This window comes from Apus apus, chromosome 1 (assembly GCF_020740795.1).
Source record: "Apus apus isolate bApuApu2 chromosome 1, bApuApu2.pri.cur, whole genome shotgun sequence".
Classification (NCBI taxonomy): Eukaryota; Metazoa; Chordata; class Aves; order Apodiformes; family Apodidae; genus Apus; species Apus apus.
The window spans coordinates 200,057,214-200,071,333 of record NC_067282.1 but is presented as its reverse complement, the minus strand read 5'-3'; the positions used below and the strand labels follow the sequence as shown (position 1 = coordinate 200,071,333).

Sequence of the window (14,120 nt, the reverse complement as noted above, 5' to 3'; positions counted from 1 at the left end):
TTAAAAAAAAAAGTCTGTAATTTGCAAGTCCATTTCAAAGTCATACTGAGGATGATGTGAAATTCAGGATAGGATTCTTGAGAGAAATCTCCCTGGAAAATATGTATGTATGTACCTCAGGGAAGCTTTGGATTTGCTTCCCCACACTGGAAGGCTGTTCGTCTTTCGACATTTCAATGCTGTTTACTCCTTGCATCAGATTTTGGAATTACTGAGTGGTTTATTACAAACGTGTATCTTTGACTGACAGCAGGATATTTCTCTTCTGCAACCTCCAAGATTTCTAAAAATCCCTAATTACTTGTCTTGAAACTTTTACTGGTAGCAAGGATATAGCAGTTAATTTTACAATAAGGGATTAATCCTGCTGCCAGGCATTATGAAGGCAACAGACATTTACATGTGTGAAGGACCTTCCTTCATGGCCCTGGGAAAAGCAGAAGTGCCCACATCAGTCTGATGAGCATCAAACAATTGCAAACATCACCATGCTTTAAGGCTTTAGGTAGCCATCAGCAGGGATTAGAAGGGAATACTCTCCTTAATAGATTTATGGCTAAATTGGTTTCCTCTTTCCTGTGTTCCTTTCCCTGAAGTGTTACACAGGCTACAGCTGGATCTGGGGAGAGAAAATGGGTACGATCATTTTCCTGAGGATGGATTCTCTTACTTAGATGCCTGAGTGAGTAGATGCTTAGATTCAAACTCATCACCAAATCTGATGTCAAAAGAATCTTTCCCTGGGTCAGATGAGGAAGGACCATGGCTTCTGTCTTCACTTGTAGGATGTAACAAGGTTCGATTAAAGAAATAAGCAACATGATCGTGTAATCTCATGCCACTCATCAAAAGGGTCAGGAGTGCCAGTGACACCATGATCCTTCCTGTCTTTTTTCCATGGCCACACAATTTGTTCTGCAGAAGAACTAAATGCCTCGGTCCAACACTGAAGTATTTGGATTTCATCTAGCATAACACCAAGGTGAAAGGGAAAGGAACCACGGAAGACCCCAGCATACAACTAGAGGGATTTGCTTTTCCTCTTAAATACTGATTAGTTTAACTTAACTTCTACAGACGTTAAACATCTACCCTTACTTAGTCCTCCGTGCTGTTCCGTGGTAGTGGAAAGAGTGTGACATTAATCACTCTCCAAAACCCTACCTTGAACTTGTCTCACTAACCACAAGGACAGACATGACAACCACCTTGGACAAAACCCCTACAGTTCATACAGCTTGAGGCAGGCAAATTTTGGAAAACTATGAAACCATGGGAAGAAAACATCTCAAGTATTTTATGTTGATACTACTTGGCTGTTTACAGATCAAAGAAAACAGTGACAGAGAAGCTCTTACGAGGGTATCTAAACCATTATGCTGAGATTATTCCCTCTGCCAGCAAGATATTGCCACAGCTGTGTCTCACTTCACTCTGCACTGAGGGGTTTTTTGTTACTGGCATGAATGACAGATTTTAATCTGGCAGCACCTTTAGTTTGGTTTGTCCAGTTAAATGAAGATAAAAGTATATTTTGCATTACAAACAATAATACAAGGCTTGCTTTTTTTTTGTTTTAAGCTCTATACTAACCTCTAAACACGTGAGAGACAGTCAGATGGTTATTTTGCACTTTGCTCAACGTGACTTTTGCAAGACTCTCTCATGCCAATAATTCTCCTCTCTTGAATTGGTATTGGGTGAAAGTATTAGAACAAAACCAGAAAATTATTATCACAGTTTATACTCCTACTTTTCACAAATGATAGGTTAAGGTTTAGCAGTGTAGCAAACTGCAATCAATAATCTTGCTGCTTCTAGAATAATGAAAAAGCACCCTATAGATTGCATCCATATTGCTTAGTCTAAACATAAACAAGTGCAAATTAAATAGGACATGCATCAAATATACCTATGCATGATTCACTTAAAAGCAATTTTTTGTTCCACGAAGAGCAAAGGTCCAGTTTTAAGTTACTGAGACAATTAAAAAATAAAGACAAAGCAACATAAGCTTAATTATTATTATTTTAACTTGTTAAAAATACAGTCACATCAAAATAGGATACACAGTTATAAAACTGTTGCAGATGACATAAGAAAATAGTGTGCATATATTTTATATATAAAAATCTACAGTATTTACTAATGCTGATACATGTTTTGGAGCCTTGTGTTGCTTGCACAAACAAATTGTACAGCTTTGTTATGAATTACAGAACCATCATTAAACACTGCGTTTATTACACTTAGCCACAATATTATATACATACATTTCTACGCTTCTGTAAGCAATCAGAACTAAGGTAAGCCCAAGTCATGTTTATCTTCACAATTTTAGTTCAGAGTTTCAGTGTAGTGCTTTGCTACTGTTACTTCGCTGCAGTTTGCGATTTTTAAAATATAAAATTGCCCAGTTCATTAAAAATTACATCAGACACACTATATACACACAAAAAAAAAGTTTTTGAAATATACTAAGTAAATGTTACTTCCATTTGTAAAAATTGTTTTACTTCTGTACCTTCAAACTTACAGAGCCAACCTGCAGCAATTATAGGCACTAAAGTTCATTCTTTAAAGGAAAAAAATAATAATATCCATTTCCATGTTTTCAGTTAACAAAACTTACAAAACAAAAGACAGCTGGACAACCTTCCAAACAATCTGAAACAGGCGTTGATATCTATGTTTGGTACATAAGTATTAGAAAAATCCCTCTGTTAAGCACTCCAAGGACCTCTTCTGGTGAGATCCTTATCTGCCTCAACTCCCATTGCTTTCCATGAGAGGTCAGGGCGTTCAGCACTTACTGCTCGGCACCCAGCAGCTCTCAGGGCTGCATCCTACATCTGCCACTTAACCTGCTTTTTTTTTTCCACCCCTAATTCACAGTCAAGGAAAAGAAAATGTGAAGTAGCAAAGGCTGCAAAGACTAATTAAAAATACTTACACTACCAGGGCTCTACGGTTCCTATTAACAGTCAGGACCATTTTAGTGTAAAACACCACACAGTCTCTCAGCAGCCTGAGAGCACAGCAGCACATGCCCAATCACAGACATGAACCTACCAGCTCTTTGGGGTAAAAAAAAAGGCAAAAGAAAATAGAACTGACACGACAGAGCTTAAGAGAAGGGACACTGCAAATTCACACAGCTCAGGGAATCTCCAGCCTCGCCTAAATCTCAGATTCCTGCATGTACTTCACAAGAGCATCAAGGAGCTGGTCATCCTGTGATACTTGTGAGAGTTGGCCCTGCAACCAGTTTGTTACTAAACAAATGCTGACAGCACAGCATGGCAAAAACTGAAGGGTGCAGCACCGTGTCTGTATCTGGCATTACTCTCACTGTGCTCCAGTATTTTGAATATAGGATGACATTCTGAAGGTAGGTTTGGGTGAGAAGATAAAAATTCTCCACTTTTGATGCACCTAAACACTGCCCTGAATTTTAAGCACCATTTCTAAGCCAGATTAGAGAGACATTTTTGGCTTACTGCTTTTGCCTGCCTGCTCCTTCTTACTGAGGAAAATGACAAACAGTAGTCAAAGGAGACGAAATTAACTCCCACATAAAATTAAATTAATAATCCCAAAGCATCTCTCCTGCCCAGAACAGATACTGGGATGCTGAGGCAGCTGTATAAAAATAACAGAAACTCCCATTCAAAATGAATGGCTTCTCAAATAAATTACAAAGAAAAACTAATATGAAAAAAAAGTTCTTCACAAGCTTTGCCCATAGTTAAATGCATTTACATTTAAACTCTTTAGCTCTTCTCTATATGGGTTTGTGTATTTTAAGTGCACACTCACACGCGCGCACACACACGTTTATACAGTGCATTAACAATGTCAGTCAAAGTAAAACTTGTAAATGTGTTACAGGTTTTAGGCAGAAAGACAGTAACACAAGTTATTTAAATGTAAGGAACAATGACAGTACTAACCATATTGGGTATATGATCTTATTGCTATGTCTATGTGCATCAGATCACTTTCAATAGCTTCAATGCAAGTCTTAAGAACCCAACTAGCCTTCAATGAAAGTCTGAAACATCTCTGAAATAGTGTTGTTGCTGAGAGTCACACAAGCTGTCTGCACTTCACAGAAGAACTGAGGTGGACTGCTACTAACACAGCAATGTTGAACTGCTTTCGATTCTTGCCATTTTACTAAGGATGGGCAAGACTCTCAGAGAAGCACAGATTCATGCATAGACAGTCCATCGGTTCTGTTTCGATAGTGCTGGGCTTGAGCTGTTGGGCTGGAATATTGGTACTGTGGTGAACCATGTTCTTCAAAGGTTGGTGAAGTTCTGTATCTTACTGGACTATCCACAGACACAGTAGAAAGACTATGGTCTTGAAAAGGCATTGACTGAAAATGCTGGTATTTCTGGAAACTATCCAAGTGGCCTTTGTTAACATCTTGGCTCCAGGGCTGCCTGTAGGGTTCGTGTCTGTAAATATACGCTGCATCTGGCCACTTTCTCTCTTCTGGTAAATAATCCACAGGAGGGATTATGAATTTGACACCTGTGGGGGACCTTGAATTGCTAGTATAAGCATCAACAGGGGCTACTTCTATCTGACCAGGGTTTGGTGAAAGAGGATTTTGGCGACTAACAGGATAGGAATTAATTTGCAGTTTATCTGGAGAATAATCTACTGAAATAAAAGAACCATGCGGCCTACCAGAAGGGCTGGTTCGATTCCCATGGTAATGCAGAGGTGCAGAACTTGTATTGCCTATGCTGGAAACATGCTTTGGAGAATTTCCATGGTAAGTAGGTGGATTACTGTAGTATGGCAGTGGCTGTTTTACATTCAGTCCATGAGGTGGTCCATCAGATTGTGATGAATATTTTGGAGATCTGGGTTGTGAAGTGAATGTGTAATTGTTGGGTATTTTTAATGGAGCTGGTATTTTTTCAGTTTGCTTTCTTGGACTATTAGGATATGCTACATGCCTAGGGCTCTGTGGAAGGACTCTCTCAAGCATCTCTTCAACAAGATTCTCATTCTCAACTTCTGGAACATTGTCATACTGAGAAGCATTAGACCCTCGCTTACCTTCATCAACATCCAAAACCCTCATCTTTTGCTTTACATTCAAAGGCTGAGTTTCTCCAGGGCTTGGTGGTGGACCTGAAACTGAATGGTTTATTTGCCTTCCTTTCACCTCTGCAGTAAGTTTCATTGTCTTTTCAATTATTTTGATATCAGATGGTTTATTCCATTTAGGTACAAATTCCCTCCTGGTATGTGAAGTAGCATTAGAATTTTGATTAGCAGCTGCATTATTATACTGTCTCGAGTTGTCTTGCTCTGCTGGCTGAGGCTTTCTTCTGGTATCTACCTCATTCTTAGGCATGCTACTTTGGGTGTCTATTGGTCGAGTTTTCTGCTGCTTTAAGGAAGGTTTATTTTCCAGTGAATTAATTCTTTTCCGGTTATCTGGTGAACTTTCTGGTTCTTCTCCTGGGGATGGTTTCCTCTCTGTCCTTGTTGTTTGTGTACCAGTGCTGTTCTGCCCATTAAGCATTGGAGTAGAGTTAACCACAGCAGGCTGTGGTCCTGATGGAATCTGCCCCAATGGCTTCTTTGGAAATTCATCTTCTTTACCTAAAACAAGAAAAGTAATAACATAAATTCACCTTTGTATTTAAGTCATCTTTGATCTGCTGGTCATGCAAGCAAGAACAGCTAAAACAGTTACCCGGGCCTCTCTCTGGGTCACCATCCTGCTAAACACCTCAAAGGTTTTTCTGGATACTGACATGGAACCATTTTTTTTGTTTAAGCTCTTATCTCAACCAGCTCCTTGAGGGTTTCTTCTACAGCAGATGCAATCCTGCCAAGGTTTAGCTCATTCAGGAAATCCGGCAAGAAATGTATTTCCTAGATGACATTTAGGCTACAGTGCCTACTTTGTATGTAACCCTCCTCACAGTGTCCCTGCCACATTAAGTAAACTACTTTCTCCACTTTAAACATCCTTCCCAATATCCATCCCCAATCTATTGTCTTCCATCCATTCATCTTCCACTGTTCACCTCTGGTACGTTACACTATCAGCTCCCCACCCACACAGCACAAGTTTCCTACCAGACATTCTTGAACTTTCACTTTTTTTGGGGTGGAGCTCCTCATTAACATCTGCACAGTTAAGATCTTGTTCCCCCTTAACCCCTGCCTAGAAATTTCATCCTCAGTATTAAAATGTTCCAGAATAACCACAAGCCTCAATACAGAGTAATTTTTTTTATTTATTTTTTTTTTTCAGTTCAGTTTTCTATCAGTTACAGAACAACTGAAGTGGCTAATACTGATAGTGGCTACCTCATGATGATTTCAACTGAGCGGTCAATGGACAAAGTTGTGCTGAACACAAGGACATTATTTACAGAACTAGAATATGAATGGAAAGCTCTCCCAGACTGGAGCTCAATGCATCTCAACAGCCACTGGTAAACATCATTTATGTGGGGACCCAGAACAGTCCCCATTGCAACTGCAGATAAAATAGTGTTTCATTGCTTGATGCCGCTCATAGAACTATTACATCTAATTTTCCCCTTGTAGTCTCTCCCCTTAACAGTCAACACCCTTCATTTTCTCAGCCAAAGTCTTTTACCATATGAACTTGCATATAACTTATTTTTGTAATATATTACTTTCCCATTATCAGCAGAAAAGGTCACATGCTTGTCATTAAGTTTATCAATCTAAAATTATGTTCAGTATTTCCCAAAAAATAACCAAACTTTTAAAGTCAGCATAATCAAACAAATCCTACTCCATATCTATTTATTAAGAAAAGCTCTGTTGTAAGGAGAAGAAATTGCTACCCTTGCTTGAATGTTATGCAACATGTTATTTAAAATGGCTGTCCGTAAAATAATTTTACCCCTGCCTCTTCCTAAGACAAGGACTGTAGAGTCTTGCTTTACCAGCAAAGATCATACAGCCAGCACTTCCCTCTTGCTAGCTATTTATAATTAAAATTCCTTTTGTGTGTCTATGTGCATGTATTTGCTCCTGTGAACCCCAGTGTCTCTATCCCTGACATGAGGGCTGTGGTTAGAAGTGAGTTATGTTCATTTTTACAGCCACTACTATGAGTTCAATCTCTGACGACTGGTGCTTGATAGAGATACATAGAGGAAAGCCACTAGCCAAGGTCAGTACTATTTATTATAACAGCATAATAAACTACAATCACAGATCAGCTGCTATATAAACTAAATGAAAACTTACAGTTTGTGCCAGCTAAGACATGGTAGGAGGACAGCAGAGAAGAATACGACACTGTGTCATGACAAAATAACTAAATAAAAAGTACATAATATAACCAATCCAGTTTTGCCAAGCAATTAAACTAGCCTTTTCTTGATTTTCAAAGCCTTCATATGAAGCCAAAGGTCATATGGAAACCTACCTTCTACTATAGAAATGCATAACTTCAGAAACCTCAGTTTGCCTATAATAAACACAGTCTACCCAGGCTTTCTGTAGAAAAATCTTCCACTCTTATTTTCCCCTACTTATCCTCTGCTCAACTATGATCATACAAAGATACACATTCCTGTGCTCTGACACTGAAGGTACTCCCTGCCTACCTTGCAATAACCTGGCAAAGGAAGATATGCTGAGACCTCTACCCAACTGCTTGTCCCAGAGGGGAGATTCCACGTGTTAAATCATTCTTCAGGATTGTGTAATCACCTGGCATGCTACACTGTGATGGAGAACACCAAACACACCACACTGCAGCAGATTACATGGTGGGGTAGCACTTTAGCATTAGGCTCCAAAAAATAGCTCTTGGAATTACAAGGTTTGTTCTCTCCTTGCTGCAGGGCTCCACTATTCACAAATCAGACTAAAATCTGGAGCATGGATTTGTGACTTGCACTCTTTGCACTCCCCAGCAGCACGGAACAGATGAGGAGACCGAGGAATGAGTTGCATGGATACTGTAAACAAATGATTTAGCAGCTTTGCAATATACTGTCTGCTGCACCAACCTCCTCAAAATTGTTCTTTACGAACAGGAACTCTCTGAACTTGATTCAGTTTGGCAAAAGACACTTGTACCATTTAACTCCATGTGCACCCTCAAACACAGTGTCAGGAAAAGCTGAAAGGCTTGTCTTCTAAATAAAAGTGAATATCGTCCATAATAAATATACCTCATACTGGAAGTATATTTACAGTGCTTTTAATCTTACTAATCTTGAATGTTAAAATAGCATTATATCTGAATTAAGAAACAATACTCGAAGTACATGCCAAAAACTTGTCATCTAAATCACACAGAACTAGCCTTTATATGCTGCTAATCCACTTATAACCTCCTGTTGATCCACAGTACTTATGGGCTAACATGACAAAATGGCTCCGTGACATCTGTAAATTATTTAATTTTTGTCCTTCTGTGCAATAAATGTTTCAGAAAAAAAATGATTTATTTTTTTCCCATGCTTGAAATTCACCTATTAAAGCTATATTTAAAAAACTTAAGACAAGTTCCTCTAGTAGCTGTAAGGCTTCCTTCATTTGTACAAAGACATTAAAAGCATGAACTGATTTCCTTTCTTCCAGCTTTTACTCCTTAAGAAATGCATCCAGGGTAATACAAGATCCTTTGAAATATACTTGGTTGTACAATAAAGCTGGGGTTTGTGTGAGGTTTTTAGTTTTTAATTTCACACACTTAAGGTTTCTTAATTACCACTAAGCTCTAATAAAACCCAAGTGAGAATACTGCAGACATTTTTTTGAATTCCATCTAGGCTGCTTTGAAGATTACTTTGTCACCTTCACATTCCAGGGTAAAAGAACACACTACAGCTGGGTATACGTGGGCTGCACTGTCTGGATGATGTATGCTATAACATGAATTACAGCTGTTAAATGAGTATCAGAGAAGTCTTACTAGGACTGTTGTGAAACTGTTAAAACTCAATTCCCATACCGAGTAACAAGCAAAGGTTTCCAAGACAATAGTTTATTTAGAAGAAAACCTCCGCATTTTAACAGCATGATACCGCGTTTATAGGCTGGTAATACCAGAGCTTAGTGCTTTCAGGGAAAACAAAAATATGGAACAGTGAGTAGGTGTGGAAGAAGGGTCAGTGGGGGAAAGAAGAAATAGAGCTTTGAATCTTAGCCACAGGGCTTCCACAGAATTTGGTTTAACTTGACCTCAGATAAAAACTGACACAGCTTGCTTAATCAACCACATCTGCATGTGAAACTTTCAGAAAGGCCACATTGCTAGAGGTACTCAGCTCAACAATCAGAGCTTCCAAGCACAGGCCTTGTTCTGGTGCAAAAATTCTTGAGCTCTCAACACCTCCTGACATAAAAAGCATTGCAAAGAAAGGAGTTGTATAAGGATCTATGATGCTGCAGCAAAAAGGCATCTTGCAAACCGGTCACCTTCTAAAGGAAAACAGAGTATTTCTAAACAGCAAATCAGATATTTAATTCTAATTTGAGTATACAGATCATACATACATATACATACACACATACAGAGCTGTCACTTCAAGTGACAACTTGAAAAATAAATAGAAATTCCCGAAGTTCAAAAAGAGTCTGAAAAGTTAAACAAGTAGAGAGGATAACCAAATCTATCACCACGCACATTAACACAATCAGACATTCCTCAAATACAAAATAGCATGCAAGCTATGTTTGTGAATGCTTTAAGCAATCACTATCAGCAAGAATAGCAAGAAAACCATGAATCTACGTGCTGGCAAGAAAAAGAAAACAGGTAACAAAAGCAAAAAGCTAGATTAAAAGAAACCACAACTCAAAAGCAAACAAAAGAAACCAAGCATCACAACAAACACCTCTACCTGAAGAGGTACATAAATGGCTCCCCAGAAAAGCATGCAAACCCACCAATTCTTACAAGCTGCATATCTTTTATCTACCAATTTTCCACTTCAAAGCTGCCTAAAGCCTCAAATGCAGCTCTCTACCAACATCTTTACTACTTCACCTAATTCACAGTTCAAACTCCTCAAATCTGAGCATGCAGAAATTTTATTTGGATGTTTTCAAGGATGTTCAATTGAATATCTGCTTGTGCTGTTGATCCAAAGTGTGACTGAATTCAATTTCTGGACATACCTGTCTGACTGAGCAATGGAGGAACTTTTGAATTCTACAAGAAATACTTCTGAGACAAGTGTTTTTCTATACAATCTATGATGTTTACACACAAGGTTTAGAGCATTTTAAAACTAAAGGTTAAAACAAAACTTCCTGTTCAGCTGTGGTTGTTTTAGCAGTGATTTCTACAATCATCAAATGTGCTTTTGTCTTCTGAAATGAATGGGGAAATCAGATTTTTCTCAGGCTGCCAGTATTTTCATGAGATACAGAACTGCATAACTCTCATCCTTCTCTCCCCCTCTTCCTTCAACAGAAGAGGTTCCTAGAAAAAAATTAGTTACTGGATTTTCCCAAAGACAAACATAATAGCTTATATCAGAATTTAGAGCTGGGACTATAGGATTTTCTATTTTTCCTTTAAAAGATAGTGTTTTAGTTGGCTTGTGTGCAGTATAGCATAAAATAAGCAAACAACGAAGAAAATAGGGCGAAAAATGTGTGAGGAAGGAGAGAAATGGAAGTAAGAGAGATACAATTTAAGAAAAACAAGAGTAATCAGGTGCTTGTTTGCTGCCAATAAACGTATTATTTGACATGAAAAGGAACAAGCAAATGTAAGCAGATCTGACTGCTCCCAAAAAGATAAGAAATGCAAGTCATTAAAGAAAGTTTTAATCTACTGATTTCTTCCTCTTCCTCCTTTGCTCTAACAAAGTCTTGGTCACCACCCAGTGGAAGTCAATCTCAACTACAAGACTTTTACAGATAATTGCTTCAGGAGGCACTAACAGCCTCATGCATTGAATAGCAGACACGTAATTGGAGTAAAGTGCTTTAAGTGCTCTCTCTGGTGAATAACAGCCTAGTCCTTCATTTCAGCACCTGGAATACATGCACTCTGACTGTTCTAACACAATTTTCAAGAATAGTAATGGTCATAAAAACAACCCTTAAAATGACATCTCGATATTTTGTGTTTATTTTCCATCAGTCATGTCCCATCTTACTCCTTCAGTTTACAAGTCCAAGAGAATTTTAAAGAAATTTAAATGCCTGCACTAGAAGGTCAAGCTGCTGTCTGAACGCCAGCCTCTGCTCCTCCTCCTTTACATGCCATAATCAGCGTTGGAGCTACTGAAATGAAATCTTGCCTGACAACTTGAAGGTTGCACAAAATACACTGTTGGCCTTTCTGCTGCTGTGCCACTTCTGTGGCACTGAGAGCAAAGAAAATTTACTTTGTGAACATCTGCATTATGGCAAACAATGGAAGTGTTAACAAACTTGGTTATCACCCAGAAGATACAGGCGAACCAGCTGTATGTCTGTGAGATGCCTTTGCAAAAAAATTTCTAAAATTAACCACTTTGCTTTACATCCCTAATTCCACATTTCTGCCAGAAAACATATTGTCTTGAAAAGTCTGTTGAAAATACAAATATGAACAATGACCAAGATATCTGGATCATATTTTTTAAAAGCATGCAAGTTTTAAGCACTTAAGGTTTTTAAAATATGCAAAGCCAATGTCTAAAAGTGTTGGAAATAAGACACTAATTATATTAGTATAATTCCATGTGTTAATTTCCTTCATAATATTATAAAGTAGTTGTAACACACAAGAAACAAGGCAGAAAAATTAGTTTAGTTGATGAAAATATAAAGTGCATTGTATGAAATATCTACTTGTGTATTCTTCAAGCACAAGTGAAAAATCCAAAATTCCTCTGAAACAAAACACAACCAAAAGAGAGACACTATCAAAACCAGGAAAGTCAAGCAGACCTGCACATTTCTATTGCTTTGGCTGTCAAAAAGGCACATTAACAGCAGAGAATTGACATTATTGAATAGATTAACAACCTAATACATAATTCTCAATGGTTACTTATGAGTATTTAAAAAAGACAGATATTTAAATATATTGATAATAAATTTAATAATATACCTCTAAAGATAAATAGCATATAAACAATAATAATTTTGTAGCAAATGCAAGACTCAAACTTTGCTAGTTTGCACTGAGTACAGAAAAGGCTGAGAGGACTAGAAGAACTGAGTCAGACTTTAAAGCTGGTGTTTTATATAGATAAGATGATAACAAGGAGAGATTCCAAATTTGCCAACATTGCTTTAAAATTAAGGTACAAGCCCTTTACCTCTGATTTAAGGCCACCTCAGCTGTTGTAAGGTCTACTAAACATGTACACATAAAAAAATTCCACCCGGGATTCCTATGCCCTCCCTTTTCAGGACACCTGATATCAAAACATAGGTGAGGTATTGTCCCAAGAACAGACCTGAGAACATTCAGCCTTGAAGGCCTTGGGCCTGTCTTCTTTATGAAGCACTAGATTAATAAACTATTTTCAGTCACATATTTTTAAGTAGAATGTTCAACTTCCACTGGTAAGTGCTTTTGTTTATTAAACTCAAGACACTATAAAAATGTATGTATTAATATATAAAAATTGTTTATTAAGCATTGCATTATTTATGTAGTCCTACAGGAATAACTTATAGCACAGCTGGAGATTCTATCTGTATCTTGTGAATATCTAAAGAATTCTGCTGCCAAAAAAAATAATCTGCCACAAGAAATTTTGGTAATCAATGGTATATAATAAGAAAATTCATTTTGCTGTGGTCTAGACATCATCCTTGAACTAAGGAAGAGATTGTCCACTCCACATCAGAGCTGGTTCCTTGAGAAGATGTAAAGAGGAGTCATGCAGATTTAGATGAGTGTGCTGTTCATGAGCCCGCCGTGGTGTGGACACCCTTCATAATGCTCCAGGCAAACCAGAAAATACCAACTGTCTTTTCTAATAAATTTGCTTGAGGATATGTCAGAAGAGAAGTACCTCAGAGGCCAGTTTCTACTGTAAGGCTGTCATAGCCTGCCTCTCTGAGGGCTTGAGAACCTAGCAGCTTGCCAAGAAGTGTGCTTATCCATATGGTTTCCTGTCTCCACAGAGTCACTGGACCAGGAATGCCTACCTTGGGCTTTGAGAATAGCACTTAAGATGTAAGCCATCCTCTGGAGGCTGCAATTGCTAAGTACAGGCTATCCTATACTGGCCAGCAGCTAGACTGGAAATCATCACAAAGAGGAATGAAAATCCATCATCTGCTTTATGTAAAATAGCCCTAGTATTGGCAGAAGCATTTCGCTGACATCCAAAATTAGCATGATCCTCTTAACGTCCGTGTTCTGGCTGAGCATTTTAAGGGTTTTATCAGTGAGAGAAGTGTTAAAGTCCCTTCCTTCCTCTCTGCTCTGAAGGGAACAAGGAGCTCCTTAATTCCGTGGGAGAAGCCATGGAGGAAGCAAGCCAGAGAAAGCTACATCAGACATCCACATTAAAGTAATGCAAAAAGTTATTACCTCTTCTAATATCCTATTGCAGCTCACCCTACTAGGGCAGGAAAATCTATACAGCCTAACAAAGGATGCCAGATGGAAAATTCCACTGAGCTTAATTAGCTGACTGCTCTTCCTGGATGACTGATACTGATGCAACTGTAAGATGGAGATTTTTTTTTTTTCCTAACATGAATTTTTACTTTAGCTCTTAAAGGTGTAATTGTTGCTCAATGAAAAAAAAAGTAGTACAAGATAGGAAGTGGTGCTTTGATTTCAGCTGAGAAAACTAAAATAACCACTGTTTTCTCAGGCTACAATGGATACTGAAATGAACATCCTGCTATTTTTTGTATTACTGCCTGATATATAATGGTTTCATAAGTTTTCTATGAAATTAGATAAAAATAGTTAAAAGAAACTGAAGGTAGTAAAAATAGTGCAGACAGACACGTAAGCAAAGCTGAATGTCTAGAGAATGCTGAGAACCTGTAGAAAAATATAATTGCCTGAAGACAGTGATTAGTAAAAGCAAAATGAACATCAGTGGGAAAAAAATAAATCAAAGGATTGTTTAATTCATATAAAGAACAAACGAGGCAGCCTTGCTCACCTA

At 38.0% G+C, this 14,120-nt stretch overlaps 1 protein-coding gene across 4 annotated transcripts in view; it reads right to left on the bottom strand.

The window, feature by feature from the left end:
* Nucleotides 1-2,011: 2,011 nt before the first annotated feature.
* Nucleotides 2,012-14,120, bottom strand: part of USP6NL (USP6 N-terminal like) — a 123,444-nt gene continuing 111,335 nt past the window's right edge. For all 4 annotated transcript variants that reach the window (XM_051635590.1, XM_051635595.1, XM_051635571.1 and 1 more), the window contains one exon: nt 2,012-5,631. In XM_051635590.1, coding sequence (XP_051491550.1) covers nt 4,199-5,631 — 1,433 coding nt within the window. In that variant the 3' untranslated portion in view covers nt 2,012-4,198. The remainder of the gene's footprint in view (nt 5,632-14,120) is intronic.